The sequence below is a fragment of the Odontesthes bonariensis genome, chromosome 19 (assembly GCF_027942865.1).
Source record: "Odontesthes bonariensis isolate fOdoBon6 chromosome 19, fOdoBon6.hap1, whole genome shotgun sequence".
NCBI lineage: Eukaryota > Metazoa > Chordata > Actinopteri > Atheriniformes > Atherinopsidae > Odontesthes > Odontesthes bonariensis.
Window position 1 is genome coordinate 17,516,934 of NC_134524.1, and position 16,629 is coordinate 17,533,562.

At 40.6% G+C, this 16,629-nt stretch overlaps 1 protein-coding gene across 1 annotated transcript in view; it reads left to right on the plus strand.

The window, feature by feature from the left end:
• fgf11a (fibroblast growth factor 11a) overlaps positions 1-16,629 on the plus strand; it is a 99,734-nt gene that overhangs the window by 45,775 nt on the left and 37,330 nt on the right. The window contains exons 2-3 of the mRNA XM_075450607.1: positions 2,992-3,102; positions 15,167-15,270. Of these exons, the coding sequence (XP_075306722.1) occupies positions 2,992-3,102; positions 15,167-15,270 (215 nt within the window). The remainder of the gene's footprint in view (positions 1-2,991; positions 3,103-15,166; positions 15,271-16,629) is intronic.

Below are 16,629 nucleotides of genomic sequence, written 5' to 3' on the forward strand. Positions count from 1 at the left end.
TCAAAAAGCCTTTTTAAAACAGGCGATCAAAAAGCTAATTGGTGTGGTGCAGGGCTGGAAACACCAAAAAAAATCAGGATAGGCTCAGTCAGGATTGCACTTGCAGACAGAAGCCTGAATCAGAGTTCAGGTCTGAAAATGCCACAATCGTCTGGACATAGACCGCGTAATTTAAAGGTCGGCTGATATAAGCACATAAATGCATTCTAACTTGATAGAAAGTAACTTTCATGGTTCATTTCAGGATACAAATAAGACTGAACTAGTGCCCCCATCTAATTTCACATTTTCAACACTAGAAATACAAAATGAAAACACCCAACAAGCAATCGACCATTCATTTTTGACCATCCATTCCTCCCTGCTGTTTTCTCTAGCTTAACGTCTCTCTGAAGTTACTGGCCAGATTGCCATAACATTTATTGAATACTGAAAATGCTTTCCAGTCCTCAGTCTCTACCCTGAAATTGCTTGCTGATTCATTTAGCCGAATATTTGACTCGGATTTGTGATGTGTAAGAGGTGTGTTTCTGTTTAAACGAATTCCTAAGTATGCCTTAATCTTGGCAGAGCTACAACCCACTTAAATACACAGTACATCTGATACATACTTGCATTTCATTTGAAGATCTTTGTTACTTTGGTTTTCTTTTGTATTATCACTCTGGATCTGTGTTCATGAGTGTCTGCTTGCATTTACACCCCAAGTTTAACTAACATTGTGCCTCAGGTGGGACTCACGGCACTTTCTCTGGCTTAGTGTTGCTCAAGACAGAGAACCATGTATTACATTTGCTGTGTCTATACGTGCGTGTGATAATTTGTATTGTATATTGTACTGGTTCTGAACCAGTAATCTTGCACGCCCTCGTGTTCAAGAAGCATTTTTGTTTTTGCCTCCACAGAGGCAGAGTCTTGCTAAAGGTCAACACCAGCCACCCGTCTATGTGTTTGCTGCTCGACTCGGCTGTGCAGGGTAGCAGATGTGTTCAGCAGCACATGGCCTGGTGTGTGGTCTGAAGCTTAATTTGAGATTAATACTTCTGGTATATAACAGATTACCACACTCTACGTCTGACCTTCTGCGTCTAGTCAGCCAGCGATGGATGAATGAGCTCTTATCTTTTAGTAGTTACAGCGACTCAGTCTCGGTGCAGAGGCCAGAGTCTGCATTGAAAAGCTTCTAAACATGTTGTGTCACTCTGTCAGCATGAAAGTAAGGATTCCACACAAGAATCCTTGGCTAATGCAGACATGATGGTTTAAAACATCAAACATAAACAGCTTCATTTCAGCTAGTTCCTCAAGTTCATAAAGTTAACAAACATGGAATCTGGCAGCAGTAAAAAAAAAATAAAATAAAAAATAATTAAAAAAAAATTTCAAAGTGAGATTGAAATTTAAAAATCTACCAAACAAACTACCAAAATAATCTTCTTCTGGGATGCATTTTTTAGGACACTGTAACTGCAAACTGTAGCTGTGACAAAACCACACACACACATGAATTATATTGGAAAAACTCAAGAAGAATGCGAAATAAACCTTATATAAAGAAAATATAGAGACTTGCTTATGCTGAATCATCCATATCTGTGAGACTCTCTATTAGTACCTTTCATTCCCTATTTTTCTATTCACACATACGCAAACCTACCTTCTATCAACTGAAGGCCAACTGCCAGCTGTCCCCATACTTCTCAGTCCTCATCCATATTTGATGTGTCTCATTAAAAGTTGATTGTGGAAAAGCTTCCGCATTCTGACATTCCCCCTGATCCACTATTTAGTCTCTCTCAGCACTTTGGGGTGAAAGAGCCCTCTCAGTCATGCGTGAGTGGCCTTAAAGAACGACATACAACATACAAGGTTAGATGAACATGGGAGCGTTCCTGTAGCGTAGGCTGTAGTAGCAGATTAACATTTCTAAACGAGTCACTGAAACAACGAGATGTTGAAGTTGTAATTCCTAAATCATACTATTTCTTCACATTTGTATATTCAACTGCCCCTTTGTGATACTGCAGACACAGGTTGTGGTCAGGATATAGCCTGCAGATTTGTCTCATGACAAATTTAATGCGCCAAAAAAAACCAACCGTGCACGCTCACACTCACTCCTAGGGACAATTTATAGTCACCAGTTAACATGTTGCATGTTTTTGGGTGGTGGGAGGACGCCGGAGTGCCCGGAGAGAACCCACGCACACACAGGGAGAACATATAAACTCACACTCCGAAAGGCCCCGCCCGGGATTCGATAACCAGAGATATTCAGGACTAAAATAAGGCTGGGACTAGATGCAACGTTGAAATCAAGTCTTGTGCGAATGTGATAAAAGACAATACAACCAATACACTCAGTTTGTAGGCTACTGCCAGGGAACGTCCTTTTCTCGGGAGCAAACAGGTTTCACTTGCTGTCAGTGCTAAACTCAGTTCTAATGAAAGGAAATCTGGTAGTGAAGAGATATACAGTTAAAATCCTGTAAAGTGTTTGTTTTTTCTTAAATATTCCTTCAATAGCTGACTTGTTATATGTTCTTGCACATTCCTACACACGTTTAAAGCGCTCACATCCCTATAGAGTGACAGGCAGCTGCTCCAACCACCCACACACTCCTGCATGGTTTTAAATACACTTGATAAATCAATAAATGAATTGTTAAATAAATAGATGACTAAAAGATAAATAAAATGACTTGCCTCCCTCACTTTAACCTGTCTAATAGATTCATCTTTTTGCTGATTCTGAGATCTCATCAATCCTGCTGAAGGCCAGAGTCTCATTGACACACACACGCAAACACATATGGAAGCACACACATTTTACTGTTTGACTGTTTCACTGAGTAAACATGAAGATTGACCCCTTGTGTAGCCTGTGCGTGGCTCCCTGGTAGGCGTTTGAATTAATATATGTGACCTTAAAAGTGTGTACGTGTGTTTTTGGATGCTAAAGTGTGTCTTGATGCTGTGCTTTCTCTGCAGAGCCCCAGCTGAAGGGCATTGTCACGCGGCTCTACTGCAGACACGGCTTCTACCTCCAGATGCTGCCGGATGGCACCATGGAAGGCACAAAGGACGAAAGCAGCTCCTTCTGTAAGTAAAAAAGCACTAACCCACATATACCGTCACTGTAGATGTGTGCCACTCTGAGTTTTACCCATCTCTTTGCCAAAAGACATTTAAAAAGGGAAGTCCCCGTTAGGGCAGTTATGACTCAGCTCATGCTGTCTGGTCCGATTCACACTTAGGTTATTGAAGCTGAAATAATATCCACAGTTTGCAAGGTGCACGAGGCGGACTCCAGCTAAATGAGATTTGTTCCTTAATAGATCACAAATGATCTCAGACACAGACTAGATGTTTCAAATATGGTTTTAATTGGGTCGCTCATGATCACCCACACTTTTTAGTTACATGTCTTATCTATCTATACATAACTCGTCTGTATATAAACACACTTTTACCCTAATCTGTGTGTGTGTGTGTGTGTGTGACTGAATAGGACATTTATACCTGTCGAGTTTAATGTTTTTTTAGTCAAAAGAATATATCAAATTTGAACTTGGGCCACGGATACCTTTTGCATTTTTATCGTGATTGCATAGGCTCTCACCTTGTAACTGCACTATTTTTTAGAGTTAGTTAATGCCACAAACAACTCGACTAAGGATTTGAGTCAACACTTCTAGCTTTTCTTATTGGTTTAAAAAAGAAACAGTTTTCAGCTGCTTAATCTCTACACAAACACGCACATCATCATCTTTCGCTGACCCTGCAATGGGTCATCACCTGGCTGATTACTCACTAGAAACATCATATCCAAGAGCCCCAGGACTCCCCAAGCCTCCCAAAGAGATCAATATTATATTATAGGATATCCCTTATGGTGCAACACAGCAGTTTTTTTTTTTTTTATGACAAAACACCAATGTTGATGGAAATCACATCGTTTGCACAATTTCAGATTTACAGTTTACAGGAATGAGAGGGAAATAACACCCTGACTCTATGTTCCGGTTGCCTCTGTGAAGTTTGTATTTTAGTAGGATGTCAGTATGTGATAGTGGAACGGTTACCAGGCTGGAAAAATGTGGATCTCACCCTGAGGTGTTTCACATGACATTTGTCCTGATGTGAGGCATTAGAACCGCTACACACAACGTCCGTTCTGACAGGATTGTTTTTGCTGATCAGACAACCCGGCAGTGTTTGTGCAAAGTCCTCCTCTGGATTTTGACAGGTAAAACATCTCAAGAAAACTCTCACGTAACAATCTCTGGAGGAAAGAGAAACTTCTGGGGAAACTTGTGTTTAAGAGTGTCAGCACAAGAATCCTTCATCCCCAGCTGTTTGGTTAAACACCTCCAGAAAGCTCCACAGTAACTGATTAGACCTGCTCTCACCTCTCCCTCTTATGCAACAACACACCTACACCGAGGCAAACACTGGCGCATGTTGAACTTTAAACATTCCCATGTCCAATCTGAAATATTCATCACATAATACCGCAGGGCACATCCGAAGGCGAACAGGGCTCATTTCCAGACAGGTGTAAAGACTGTTGTGTAACAGTTTTTTCTCATATGGTAGAGTATTCAACATCGGTGAGCGGAGGTCACCCTGCCAAGTGTTTGCGTGGGCCTGACTTATGGTTCATTTCATAACAACTGTAATTCCATCAATTGCAGGATGTGGTTTAAAGCTATCCTGGGCTCTTTGCATTCTCAAGTTACAGCCTGATATGGGTTGCTCACAGGTAAGTCTCAACAGCATAGAAATGATTCACTCTTTGTCTGAGTGAGATTGTTTATTCATTAACCACATTCTTCAGATAGATGCTGAGGCCTTTATTTACTCCAACAGCTTTGGGTACCAGAACTTTATTTGAAGCAGGGTTTCATTTCAAATTCTCAATGTAATTGGTATGATTTTTTTCTTTTTGATTTTAATGCCTCAAAATTTCCACCTACCTGTGTGTTCATATGCCTACCAACTGGAAACCCATTCATTCCTCTAGGGGCCTTCTTTTGATCAATTTTTTAAATTAATTGCAATTTTTGTCCTTTTTTTTAAGCACTGTACACCTTAAACGAATTGCTGAGAATAAAGGTATGTTGTCATAGCCATAACCAAGTTTAAGTTGAGACATAAAGAAATAGATACATTGGTGTAGCACAGATATGTGTGAAGGAGTTATTTTACGCCAAAAAACACTATTTAGACTACTATCTCCAGGCTGTATGGTGATTAATATGCATTTGGGATACATTATGGCTAAATAATTTTGAGGAAATCAAAAGTTCTGTTCATCATGTGGATTTTGGAAATGGGCCATTAGATAGTTAACAAAAATATTGGAGCACCAAAAATAAGGTCAAATCAACCACAGATGGTATGAATAATGAAAAGAACCATTAGTGCATTTCATATCTGAGAAGTTTGGTGTTGATCGACGGACATGCATACAAAAGAAAAAGATGCAAATAGACCTGCAACCTCCTGCAATGACAAAAAAACCAATGACCTGGAGGATAAAACAGTGTGTCCCATTAAGGGGAATGACTCTCCTCTTGTCTTCTCTATTCCGAAAATACAAAAGCTTTGCAGCACCTACCTTAGCCTCCCATTTATCTGGAGCAAAATTATTCAGGAGGGCAGTTCACTGAAGTGAAATCCTGGTAAAGGGAGAAAAAGTAGAAGATAGGTGTGGAAGCCCTAAGGGAACGTTATGAAACAAAAAAGGCCAACACTGCCTTTTGTAAGGCCTTACTATAGTTTTATCACTTTTTTTATGGAAGTTCCCTCAAGGCTTCCATAACTAGGTGATAGTTGTCAAAAGCCTCAAGTGACTTTGTGTTTAAGCAAAAAGCGAGAAAGGGATAGAAAGGAAGAGATCACAGAGGGAGGAAGATGGAAAAAAGAGGACATGCCAGAGAAAAGAGAGCGAACAAGATAAGATGGGTGAGAGAAGTTAGAGGAGGAGAAAAAAAACATGAAGACGACTGAGAGAAAGTAGAGAGGGACTGAGAGCAGGATGAGCAGCTGGCATGCAGCTGATGGCTCCTCAATCACTGTGTCTCCCCCCTCTGGTGGGAGGTCAGAGGACCTGCCGCCCCCTTCCCCTGCCCTGCTTCTCCTGTCCTCTCTTCTTTCCTGTTCCTGGCTCTGCCGGTGCTGTTATGTAATGAAGTTGGACATGAAATGAGGAAAGAAAAGAGTGAGTTTAGATTTATCTATTTACTTGGGAAGACGGTGCTTGGGAATTTTCTTATGTTCTTTCTCATAACTAAAACGCATTCAGTTTTTGATTTATACTGACAGGACTTTTTGTCATACAACACAGTGTTCTAAACCAATTAAAGCTGCATTTCTGCCTTTTATTATCCATACTGATTTCAAACAGTTTAACTTCTCATCTTGCTGCAGTGATGGGCAGGTGGACTATTGGACCTTGGGACAATTAAGCGAGATTACGGTACACAATACATTCTCTTTCCAAACTCGTCAAATACTGCCTCTTGTGTCTGTTTTCAGCGTATGGGTTACCCTGTCAAATTTCAAAACACAGGGAACTGCACTACAGCTGCATATTGCCAGTTATCTCTTTGCATCGACCTTTGCAATGACCTTTTATTACGTTCAAATATGCAACCCCTCATGATCGTGAAAGCAACTTCGTGTGTGTCAAATTGATGAAGGTGGCACAATACAAGGGATAGGTTTTATTTCACAATGTTTTGGTTTTTTTTACATTTGATTTGTAGCTATAAGAGATGTTACTGTCTAAACCTAAACAGAGAGTGTCATCGGAATATGTTGTTGTGTTGACATGTCACCAAGATCACCAGCCAAATGGCATCCATTAAGATGATGGTGTAGCTGTAAAAAGAATGTATTTTGGCCCAATTTGGATTGGTTTCTAACCATAATGTTATTGCCCTAAATTAACCGGTAACTTGCTGTCAAACTCTAGATCAATCGATGAAAATGCTGTGTATAGTGGCAGCATCCACGTTATGGCTTGATAAAGAAAGCGCTTGAGAAGAATGTTTTTACCAAAGTAGAAATGCTCAAATGAGTTTAACCGAGGGGGGAATATACTATGAGGTAATTTTGTTGTGAGATGAACGACACCAACCGCCACCTTTTGGGATGCTAGTTTGGAGGATGCCCCTATGAGTTGTATTTAATGGGGTAACCAAACAATCTTTTAGGTCGTATGGATTGGTGGACTTGTGAGGCATTGGCAGAAAATTTAAATTTACTAAGCAGAACTGTATGAACTTATTAGTTATTTGGAGGTTAGGATCAGGACTCACGTAGAACCAAGAAACACTTGACTTGGACCCCAACACAGCCAGAATACACAGACCCAGTCAGCACCCATTTATGATGTGAAAATAAAGCTTTGGTCTAATATGTGTATTTCATTATATTCAGCAAGAAAGTAGGTAAAACACATTCAGGTTTTCGGTTATTTCTCTCTTATTTTCTTCATTGTAACAGCATGGTTTATCTACATGCATCTCTCATGTTAGACGTCCACAAGGTTTCATGGTGACAGATAATCTGTTGGGCAAATTTCAATTCAGTTACTGAAAACTCCGTTCTCGGGTCACTCCAAACCAGTTAAACTAATCAAAACATAGAAAAATTCAACTTGAAACTACTTAAAAAGTTGTCTGCTTGGGTATCAAAAGCCCAACTGTCAATATTGAATCTGCATGACTGCAATAGTGCCAAATAACAGAGGTTAACAGTGATAACAGCGACAAATCGCAGACAAGCAACAGAGCAAGTGTCTCAGGTCTCAATATGTTCACTGAGTGATAGATGAGGGATGAAGCTACTGTACTGGTGTGACTTCCATGAGAATTCTTTAAAGGCAGAAAGCAAAATTTCCCAGAAAGGGACAAAGAGCGAAGTGGGACAAAGAGCAAAAAAAGAGAAAATGGAGAAAAAGATAAAAAGATCAGAAAGCCATGTGTAGGAACTTGTTTCCCTGTCTTTTATCCACTGTAATTACCATTTCCCACTGTTGGAGGGTAAATTTTACTTATCTCTCTCGGCGCTCTGGAACTAGTCAGCTTTTTTCTCCGTATATCTTTCCCAGCACTAGATAACATTCCTTTGCAGAGGCTGGAGAGGAAAAATACTCAAAGGCTGTGCTTGAAAGGCAGATGAGGGAAACTTTGCTCAGTCCAAGAGCTGAGGCTTTCAAGGAGGAAAAATATGAACATTGAAGGCAACATCTCTATCTGCTATAAGAGGAGAAAGGTAAAAGGCGATAAAGAGCCACCTTGTGAGGATGAGAAGAGCCTAAAAATACCAAACAAGTAGAAGTGAAGATGCTGGGCGAAGACCAGAGTGATGTGAAGAGAAGAAGAAGAAGCTGCGGGACAAAATAGGACAAAGATTAATGGACATGGACGGAAAAGTGTTGATGACGTGACAGAGAGAATGACAGCAGGCAACAGGGGAACTGAAAGGGAACAAATAAGGAAGAAAAATTGAGAGACGCACAAAAAAATACCACGCAGTGAGATAAGAAATAGGAAGTTCGTTCTCGACAAGGAGGTGTGAATAGACACTGGGGATAGAGAGATGAGAAGTAGGAAGGGAAAGACAAATGGAAGTGAAAGGAAGACAGATAAAGGTAAGATAAATCAGTTATGGGAAGGAGAGCCTGCAGAAGAGGTTGAAGTTAAATAACAGGAGAATGAAGAAGTTGTCTCGTCATCAGAGTCATCGACCACCAGGGAAATCAGGCATGAAACTCGGCTTGAAGTAATTTAATCTGCTGTTGAGCCTTAAAACTTCATTTCCTTACAACACAAATGACAAATCCACCTGTTTTTTTTTTTTTTACATCTTCATTAGTTTTGGCATCATTTTAAATGATCCCAGTGCTGTGGGCTGTCTGGTGAAGACTTAATTTAAAATCCTCACAGCTGTATTGGAATCGGGATGTTAAGTAAATGTCATTGATATTAAATATTGGCAGACATGAATTGAGATAGATAACATCTTTAGAATCCCAAGGGCTGTGCAAGACTTTTGTTTATTGATTCCAGTTCTACATTTAATACTTTCCTGTCCCACAAATTACTCAATATGCTGAATCAGCTCAGTGTCGACCCACTTGTTATTAAGTGGAAACATTCATTCCTCACTAACTGGGCTCAGAGTGTTGGAGTGGACAGAACTGTGTCTGAGCCCTTAACCAGCGGTATGGCAGAACACGGGTGTGATATCTCACCTGTGTTGTTCATAAACATTTTCTGATGGTATTTTTGTCTGTGGTGCTCAGGTGTATGATGGTATCACCTAGAGTTTGTACAGTGGCACAATAGACATCGTAAGGAGAAAGTGTTTGATGCCAGATCTCTGAATTGTCATGTACAAGTGATCCTCCGTTACCATACCATTTCCCAGATGGACTCTTACGGGTACACGGGCGTCCACATGGATGGAGCACTAGTGTGGAGGGTCCATCTGGAGGATGACTGCTCCCAGATGCAGCAAAGCTGGTACTTTATCAGAGGGCTCAAAGGAGTATCAAGAGCAGGGCCGTGCAGAGTAGAAGTATTCTAACAATCTATGAACAAATATTAACAACCCCTGTACCTTCTAAGCAATACAGTAGACCCATCCAAAAGGATAACATTGAAATTGGGCTATAGAATATGTTAAAGAACTTGTGATTACTTTGCAATAATAAACAACAGGTACATGTGTATTCTTACTGAGCTATTGTTATAACTCTGGCACATGACATGGTATAATAAACAGTGAGTTAGGAGCATGTCTATAAAATTAAGGGAAAAATGTTTGGCTTGCCATCCAAACAACCTTGTTGTGTTTGTATCATCCGTATGATCGGAGATCTGCGAGGGGTCTTCGGCGTGTGCACTAGATAATGCCGTGTGTGCAATGTGTGCAGGCTGCACCTACTCAGTGTGTGGACTAACGTGTCAGTGGTGCAGACCCACTTTTTCAGTTCAAAGAACCTGGATGTTAACATAATGCAACAGCAGCTGATGTTGACATTTAGCCTGAAGTACCCAGCACAGCCTCACTGATTAATATTTGGCTGTAGACTTTATTTGAATTGCTGAAATTTGTTTGAGCAAGGCGGCACATTCATTTTAATTTGGCGTTTATTTTAGCACATAAAAAAGATACCGTAGTGCCACACTTTTCAGGAGCTTAGTGTGATTTTGGTTTTCAGCAGAAAACTTAGAATATGTATCAAACTGTTCTCTGTTGGTGCAGTCAAGGCGGATGAGGATATGGAGCTTAAAGGTGACAAGAGAAATAGAAACCCCACTTTCACTGGTTACAGACCTATGTATCTTTTTCCAGTGTTAAAAGTCTTAAAACTCTTTACACAGGTCACACACGAAAGGCCTTTTCTACAGTTTGGATGATGCAGTTCCAAAGTCCCTGAATGACTGAAATTCATCTCTCACCGGTCAAGGCTTTTCTCCACTGTGGGTTTTACTGATGACGTTTCAAATCCCCTGATTTTCTGAAACCCTCCCCAAGTAGGTCACAGTGGTAAGGTCTCTTTCCACTTTGGTAGGCTGATCTATCTGTTTATCACTGAACTCACCCTCATTACGAGGTCTGTCTGAGTTTTTGCAGGTCTGGCTCTATGAGGCAAAAACAGGTGAACAGAAAGAGACATAACAGCGAGAAATGACTGTTCCTAATTGTACATTAAGAGATATACAATTGATGGAGAGTTGTGAAAAAGTGGTTGAAGTTTCCTCTGCCAAATTTACTCGTTTATTCATACCCAAACCTAAAACCAAACCACCCGAAGGCTTCTTCTTCTTTTTTTTTTTTGCTTTTTCAGGTCACCTGGTGATCCAGGGTTTGTTCTTGGGGAAACACTTTATTGTCCTTGTAGAAATAATACTTTGCACATAAGTTGATGTAATATGTCACACACTCAGTCATGGCATTAATATTGTCTTCATGTGATTCACAGAGTGCATTCCAGTCTGGATTCCAAGCATCCCTGCAGTTCATTCTCAGCCTCCTGAGAAAATCTTTGCAGAGTGACAGGTTGCTGCTCAACAATGGGTTAATCATCATATTAGATGTCGAAAAGTGTCAAAAATACGAGAAGAATCCACTCAAGCAGCACAGCTTCCGAACTAGTGCAGAAAAATCTTGCAAAAACCCCTTATTTGCCCAAAAAACCTCATTTGCACCTCATACAGTCACAAACGCACAACATTCACCAGCATCTCGGTGATGTGCTGCTCCTGGACAAGTTGTGATTGTGTCTGTCTGACATATCATTCAAGTTCAGCTCAGGAAACCTCGTGTCGATTCTCAGCCGCATGATTGTTTGTCTGAAAAACAGTGACAGTGATGACACCAGTGCTGGTCTGACAAGATTTTCACCTGAAAAAAGGTACTGATAGCAACTATGCCAAAAAAAAAAGCTGGGTTCAGTTGGGTTCAGTCACCTTCTAACAGCATACATTCTTTCCTAAGAACACCGGTCCAATTTGTAAGCAGCCCACAGGCAATCCTTCCAAAGCACCCAATTAGCCACTCCCTGTATTGTGTGCCAAGAAAAGGCCTTTTCTGTTCAAAAGGAAGGAACATTAGAGTGAAACCACAATTAACCAGTGAACACAGGCAAGAAACGTTTAGCTTCTGGTCAATTAGACCTATTTAAAACGGGATTGAGGATTTTAGATCGTCTTGCTGATGTAAGGACCCACCGGTTCTTAAGCCACTTTTAAAAGACGTATTCATCTCAATAAGTTCATGCAATGTCTGTCACTTTGTTCAACATGCCTGACAAACACTGTGGGGGGAAAAAAAAAAAACGTTTAAGATGCTTAAACACCTATGAAATCACAAAGCTCTTATCCGATCAGCTTCACCCACACAGGAGACGGAGGAGAAGAACAGTCAATGTCTGTCTGGAAGTTAAACTGTGTGACTTTTCACAGATGACTATAATCCCCTTCTCATTCCATTAGAGACCAGCTGCTGTACAAAACAACACTGCAAAGCAGCAGCACAGTGTGCAAGCCTGAGGATGCCCTCTGCACAGCCTAACTCTGTGTCCTGCTGCTGCCTCCCAGTGCTCACCCACCCCCTCCCTTCCTCATCGCATCTCCCTTTTCCCCTTGTTTATTTATTGTGTAGATGATCCCGAGTCCCAAATTGACTTGCAGGATTGATTTGGCAACACCCTCTCCTTCATTTTCCTCCTCCGCTTCTCCTTTTCCCACCCTCAAAAGACTTTTGATTAATCCAACAGTCTCCTCTGTGTTGCGGAAAGAAAGAAAGTGATTCAAATGTAAGGACAGACCGAGAAAGAGGGAGGGGAGACAAGGAAAGAGAAATGGCATGGCTCCATCATCTATACAGACAGTTATGTGATCCATATGATAAGCAAGCCTCTTTTATGGAGGTTGATAAAGGATGACAGAGAAAAACCCTCCTGGATGGGAGGGGGAGGGCGTGTAAAGTAAAAACAAAAGATTATGAGACAGAACATTGTATAGACTGTTTGTGTGTGCGGTGTGTGTGTGTAATGGAGAATGCTGCTTGTCGTGTAAAAGTGCTTACATACATCTCCAAAGAAAGGGTTTACTTAAAGAGTTTCATCCTACCTGGGCTCATGGCGGTGTGATGGTTAGCACTGTTGCTTTGAAACAAGAAAGTTCTTGGTTCAAATCTCAGCTGGAGCCTGAGTTGTGGAGTTTGCATGTTCTTTCTGTGCATGTGTGGGTTCCCCCCAGGTACTTAAGCTTCCTTCCACAGCTGCTTGATGGCAGCCGGGATAGGCTTCAGCCCCTCTCCATCAACCTGAATTACTTAAAAAGCCAAATATAAGGGCCTGTCGTAATGTGCTGTGTTTACATGCAATCATGGAAACCAGCGAAATGGTGACTCATGAAGGTGACTGTCATGTCGTAAAAAGAATGTATTTCAGCCCGAACCGAGTAATGTTATTGGCGAAACCCAACAGGGAACTGAACTTATTTTAGAGCTGACAAGTACACACGTATATCCTTTTGGATTTGGAGATGATGAAATATCTGCCACCTTTTCAAGTTTGGTTAAGAGTACGGCTCTCGCTCAGTAATGCTCTCTTAATTTCTGGTTTTATAATCGAGGACAGTTGCTGCATGCAGGGTGGTGTTTTTCTGATTCTGTTTGCGGTTATGTGTTGTCATTGACTTCACTGCAAGGCCATTAATGTACTGCGTTTAAGAGAGTGAGAAAGCTGGTGGGCAGAAGTTAAGACTTTGTGTGTTTGAGTGTGTGTATCCCCTGCTCTATTCGTCATCCCGGCTGTGCTCCCTGGTGACACCTTGTTCATTTGCGAAACCGACTGTTTGAGATGCAGGGATCGATCGAGCAAATAGAAGCAAGGCCCTCAAGACAGAGAGGTGAGGCAGATAGAAAGAGCGTGGATGAGATTTATATGCAGTTTTCATGACCAGCATCCAACTCGACACGCATCCCAATCTGCATAACATTATAACTGTTAGATAGGTTTACAGTTGAACCCTGAGCGCACACTAACACTGATGGCAAATCCTGAAATTCACAGCTGTTTGTACATGGTTGAACTGCGCTATAGACCCCTAACAGTTCAGAAGTGGATCGTCATCAAAAAGTGATGAAAACTTTTTTTTTTTTTTTTTTTATTCTAATCATGGCCAGCATTGACTTTGTGACATCACCTGATAAATCAGCTTCCATCCATTATGTTGGCAGAAATTTTAATTTGAAATTGATTTGTCTAATAACTAGCTAATGGCTCCATGAATCTAAAACAAGCTACTGTGACAACTTTTGTCATCTGTATAAGCTATCTGACAACCTGCCTCTGGCTTTGAAAAGAAACATTTGTAATTTCTCAAATTAGATAAAGAACGAACCATATGTATTTGCCACAGACTCTCTAGTTATGCTGAAGTTCGATTATTTAAACAAAATTCTAACAAAAATGGTGTAATTTGTGAGTGCCTGGATTCCTGTTAACTCCTCACAAACCAGCCTGATCTCACAGCAAAACATGAAATAGTCACAAACAAAAACAGGGGCATGCGGTACAAGTTTGATGAATTATGACGGGTTCCACTATTACAGTGTTTGTTTTACTGTAAGCTACGATGCTTCCATAACCATGTTGTTCATAAAGTGTGCAAAGATGAAGTTGCAGTGAAGTACAAGTAAAAGGCAAGAGAAACCCAAAACATACATTTCAGTGCTTGGGACGGGAATTGAACTTGGCTTATTTGCTTCATCCTCACACAACATTTCTTTGACATCTTTTTTTTTTTTTTAACACAAACATTTGTGCCTGTGGACATGAATGAGGAAAATAGTTTCAGTATCTGTGCGGATTTTTCAAGTTTTGCTAAGACCGGGTTTCTAAATTGAAATGATGTTCAACTTTCAATTTGTTCTCAAGAGTTATTTAATCTTATCTTATGGTCTGTATCAGCGCATTGATATGACTGGATCTCTTATGATAGCATAGCAACTTAACCAATAAAAAAAAAAAAAGAAAAACACATCTGTGGATTAAGACCAAGAGGCCTTGTAAAAAGATTAAAAGAGAGCTAGCTAGTAAGTGTCTTTTGACACTAAACCTAAAAGGTAATTGTTGTTATGGGATCTGTCTCACTTTCTTGGTGAGAGTCAGAGGATTGGCACCTTTCTAAAACCCAAAACTGGGACTGCAGCCAGTAATATATTATCTTAGCATTAAATCTGGAAACTTGAGATATAGCTAACCTGGCAGGGTCCAAAAACTTCCCCCACCAACTATACCTCTAAGTCTATTTTAAACACGAGTCCTATATTATTTGTTCAAACCTTAATCCAAGTTTTGAAGGGTTTTGTGCTGAATGAGCAATCTGTAGAGTTAGTCGCACATCTGAGTCTACCAGTAACCAGACTGCATTCCTCCTCAACTTCCCTCTTCTATCCCCTCCCTCCCTTCCTCTCACTTTCTCTGTTGACATGCTTCCTGTCCTTGATGGATACACTCTTCAGTGAGGGGGACGAAAGGACAGCAATTGTCTTTTATGTAACAAGTGAATGTGAATGTTGAAGATAAAGAGTGATTGCTTTAACATTATCCTTTCCCATTTATGTCTTTCAGTGCAGTTCAACTTGATTCCTGTGGGGCTCCGGATAGTGGCCATCCAGAGCACCAAAACGGGGCTCTACGTTGCCATGAACAGTGAGGGCTACCTCTACACTTCGGTATGGTCAGCACATACTCCACTGTGATACCATAAGCCTTTAAAGACCTAATATGTGACTTTCATTATAGAAGTCCTGGTAAAAAAAAACTGCCAGCCTTCTGCTGACTTTGTATTTGCTTGTGCTCAGTTGATTGAACACACTGCAGGGTATGTGGGAGCAACATACGCATTCCAAATGCCTCTTTTGGTGTGTTGTTGGCTCCATTAGAGGTAATGCAGACATAATTCCAGGGTTTCACAAGTTTATCTAGGCTTTTGCAGTAAGTCTGTGAGGCAGCATCACTCACTTAGAAATCAGACTAACATCTAGCCTCTTATGTACTACTTAATGTTGCCTGTAAAAGTAATGCGAAATGGACTTCTGCATGTGTTCATTTTTGTGATATCAGAGCTGAAATCTGTGCTGTCACACACCACACACTATTGATCCTGCAGCAGTAGTATGCTAGATTATCTTCTAATCTACCATTAGATTAGAAGTAGTATGGTAGATTATTTTCTAATCTACCATACTACTATTCTTTAATGTTCTAAAGAATGAGACAATTAGTACTTTATGCATCTAAGAATCTGTTCTTCTCCCAACTTTTAAACACTACATCACAAATCAGACAAACCCATAAACAGATCATTTGTGAACAGACACATTAGTTATCATTGATATCATTTATTTAGAGACAACAAACAAATGAGCCGTGTCTACTGTAAATATACAGTATGGCGCAAAAGTCTGAAGTCACTTGTCCTTTCTTTGCAGATTGTTAGGAAAATGGGGAATAGGTGCAGGGATTTATTGAAACATCTGCAAACATAAATGAATATAAAGTATATAAAGCAAAAAAACAGAGTTTGTACAGCTCTAATGAGCTTAAAAGTCACTATTTGGTATGAACACAGCGTGAACACTCTTAGGCAATCTTTCTTGTCATTTTTTGAAGTACTCTTCGAGAACGGTTTTCGGGAAAAGGCGTCTTGAAGGACATTCCAAAGCTCTTCTCTAGATGTTGGCTGCCTTTTGTTCCATTCTGTCAAGATGATCCCACTGCTTCAATAATGTTGGGGCCCAGGCTCTGGGGCAGATTCATCCATTCATAAGACCTGCTGCCACTGATTTTCAGTCCACTTCTTGTGTCATTTGGCATACCTCAGCCTTTTCTCCCCGTTTCCCTTCCTTAAGAATGGCTTCTTGACAGCCACCCTTCCGTGGAGACCATTTCTGATGAGGCTTCAGTGAGCAGTAGATGGATCAACTGAAGGTCCAGATGCATTCCTCAGGTGCCGTGTCAGGTCTGCGTTGGATTTTTTTCCTTTTTCTTTCGGACGTCACTTTCAAATACTGCTCATCTGCTGCAAATCA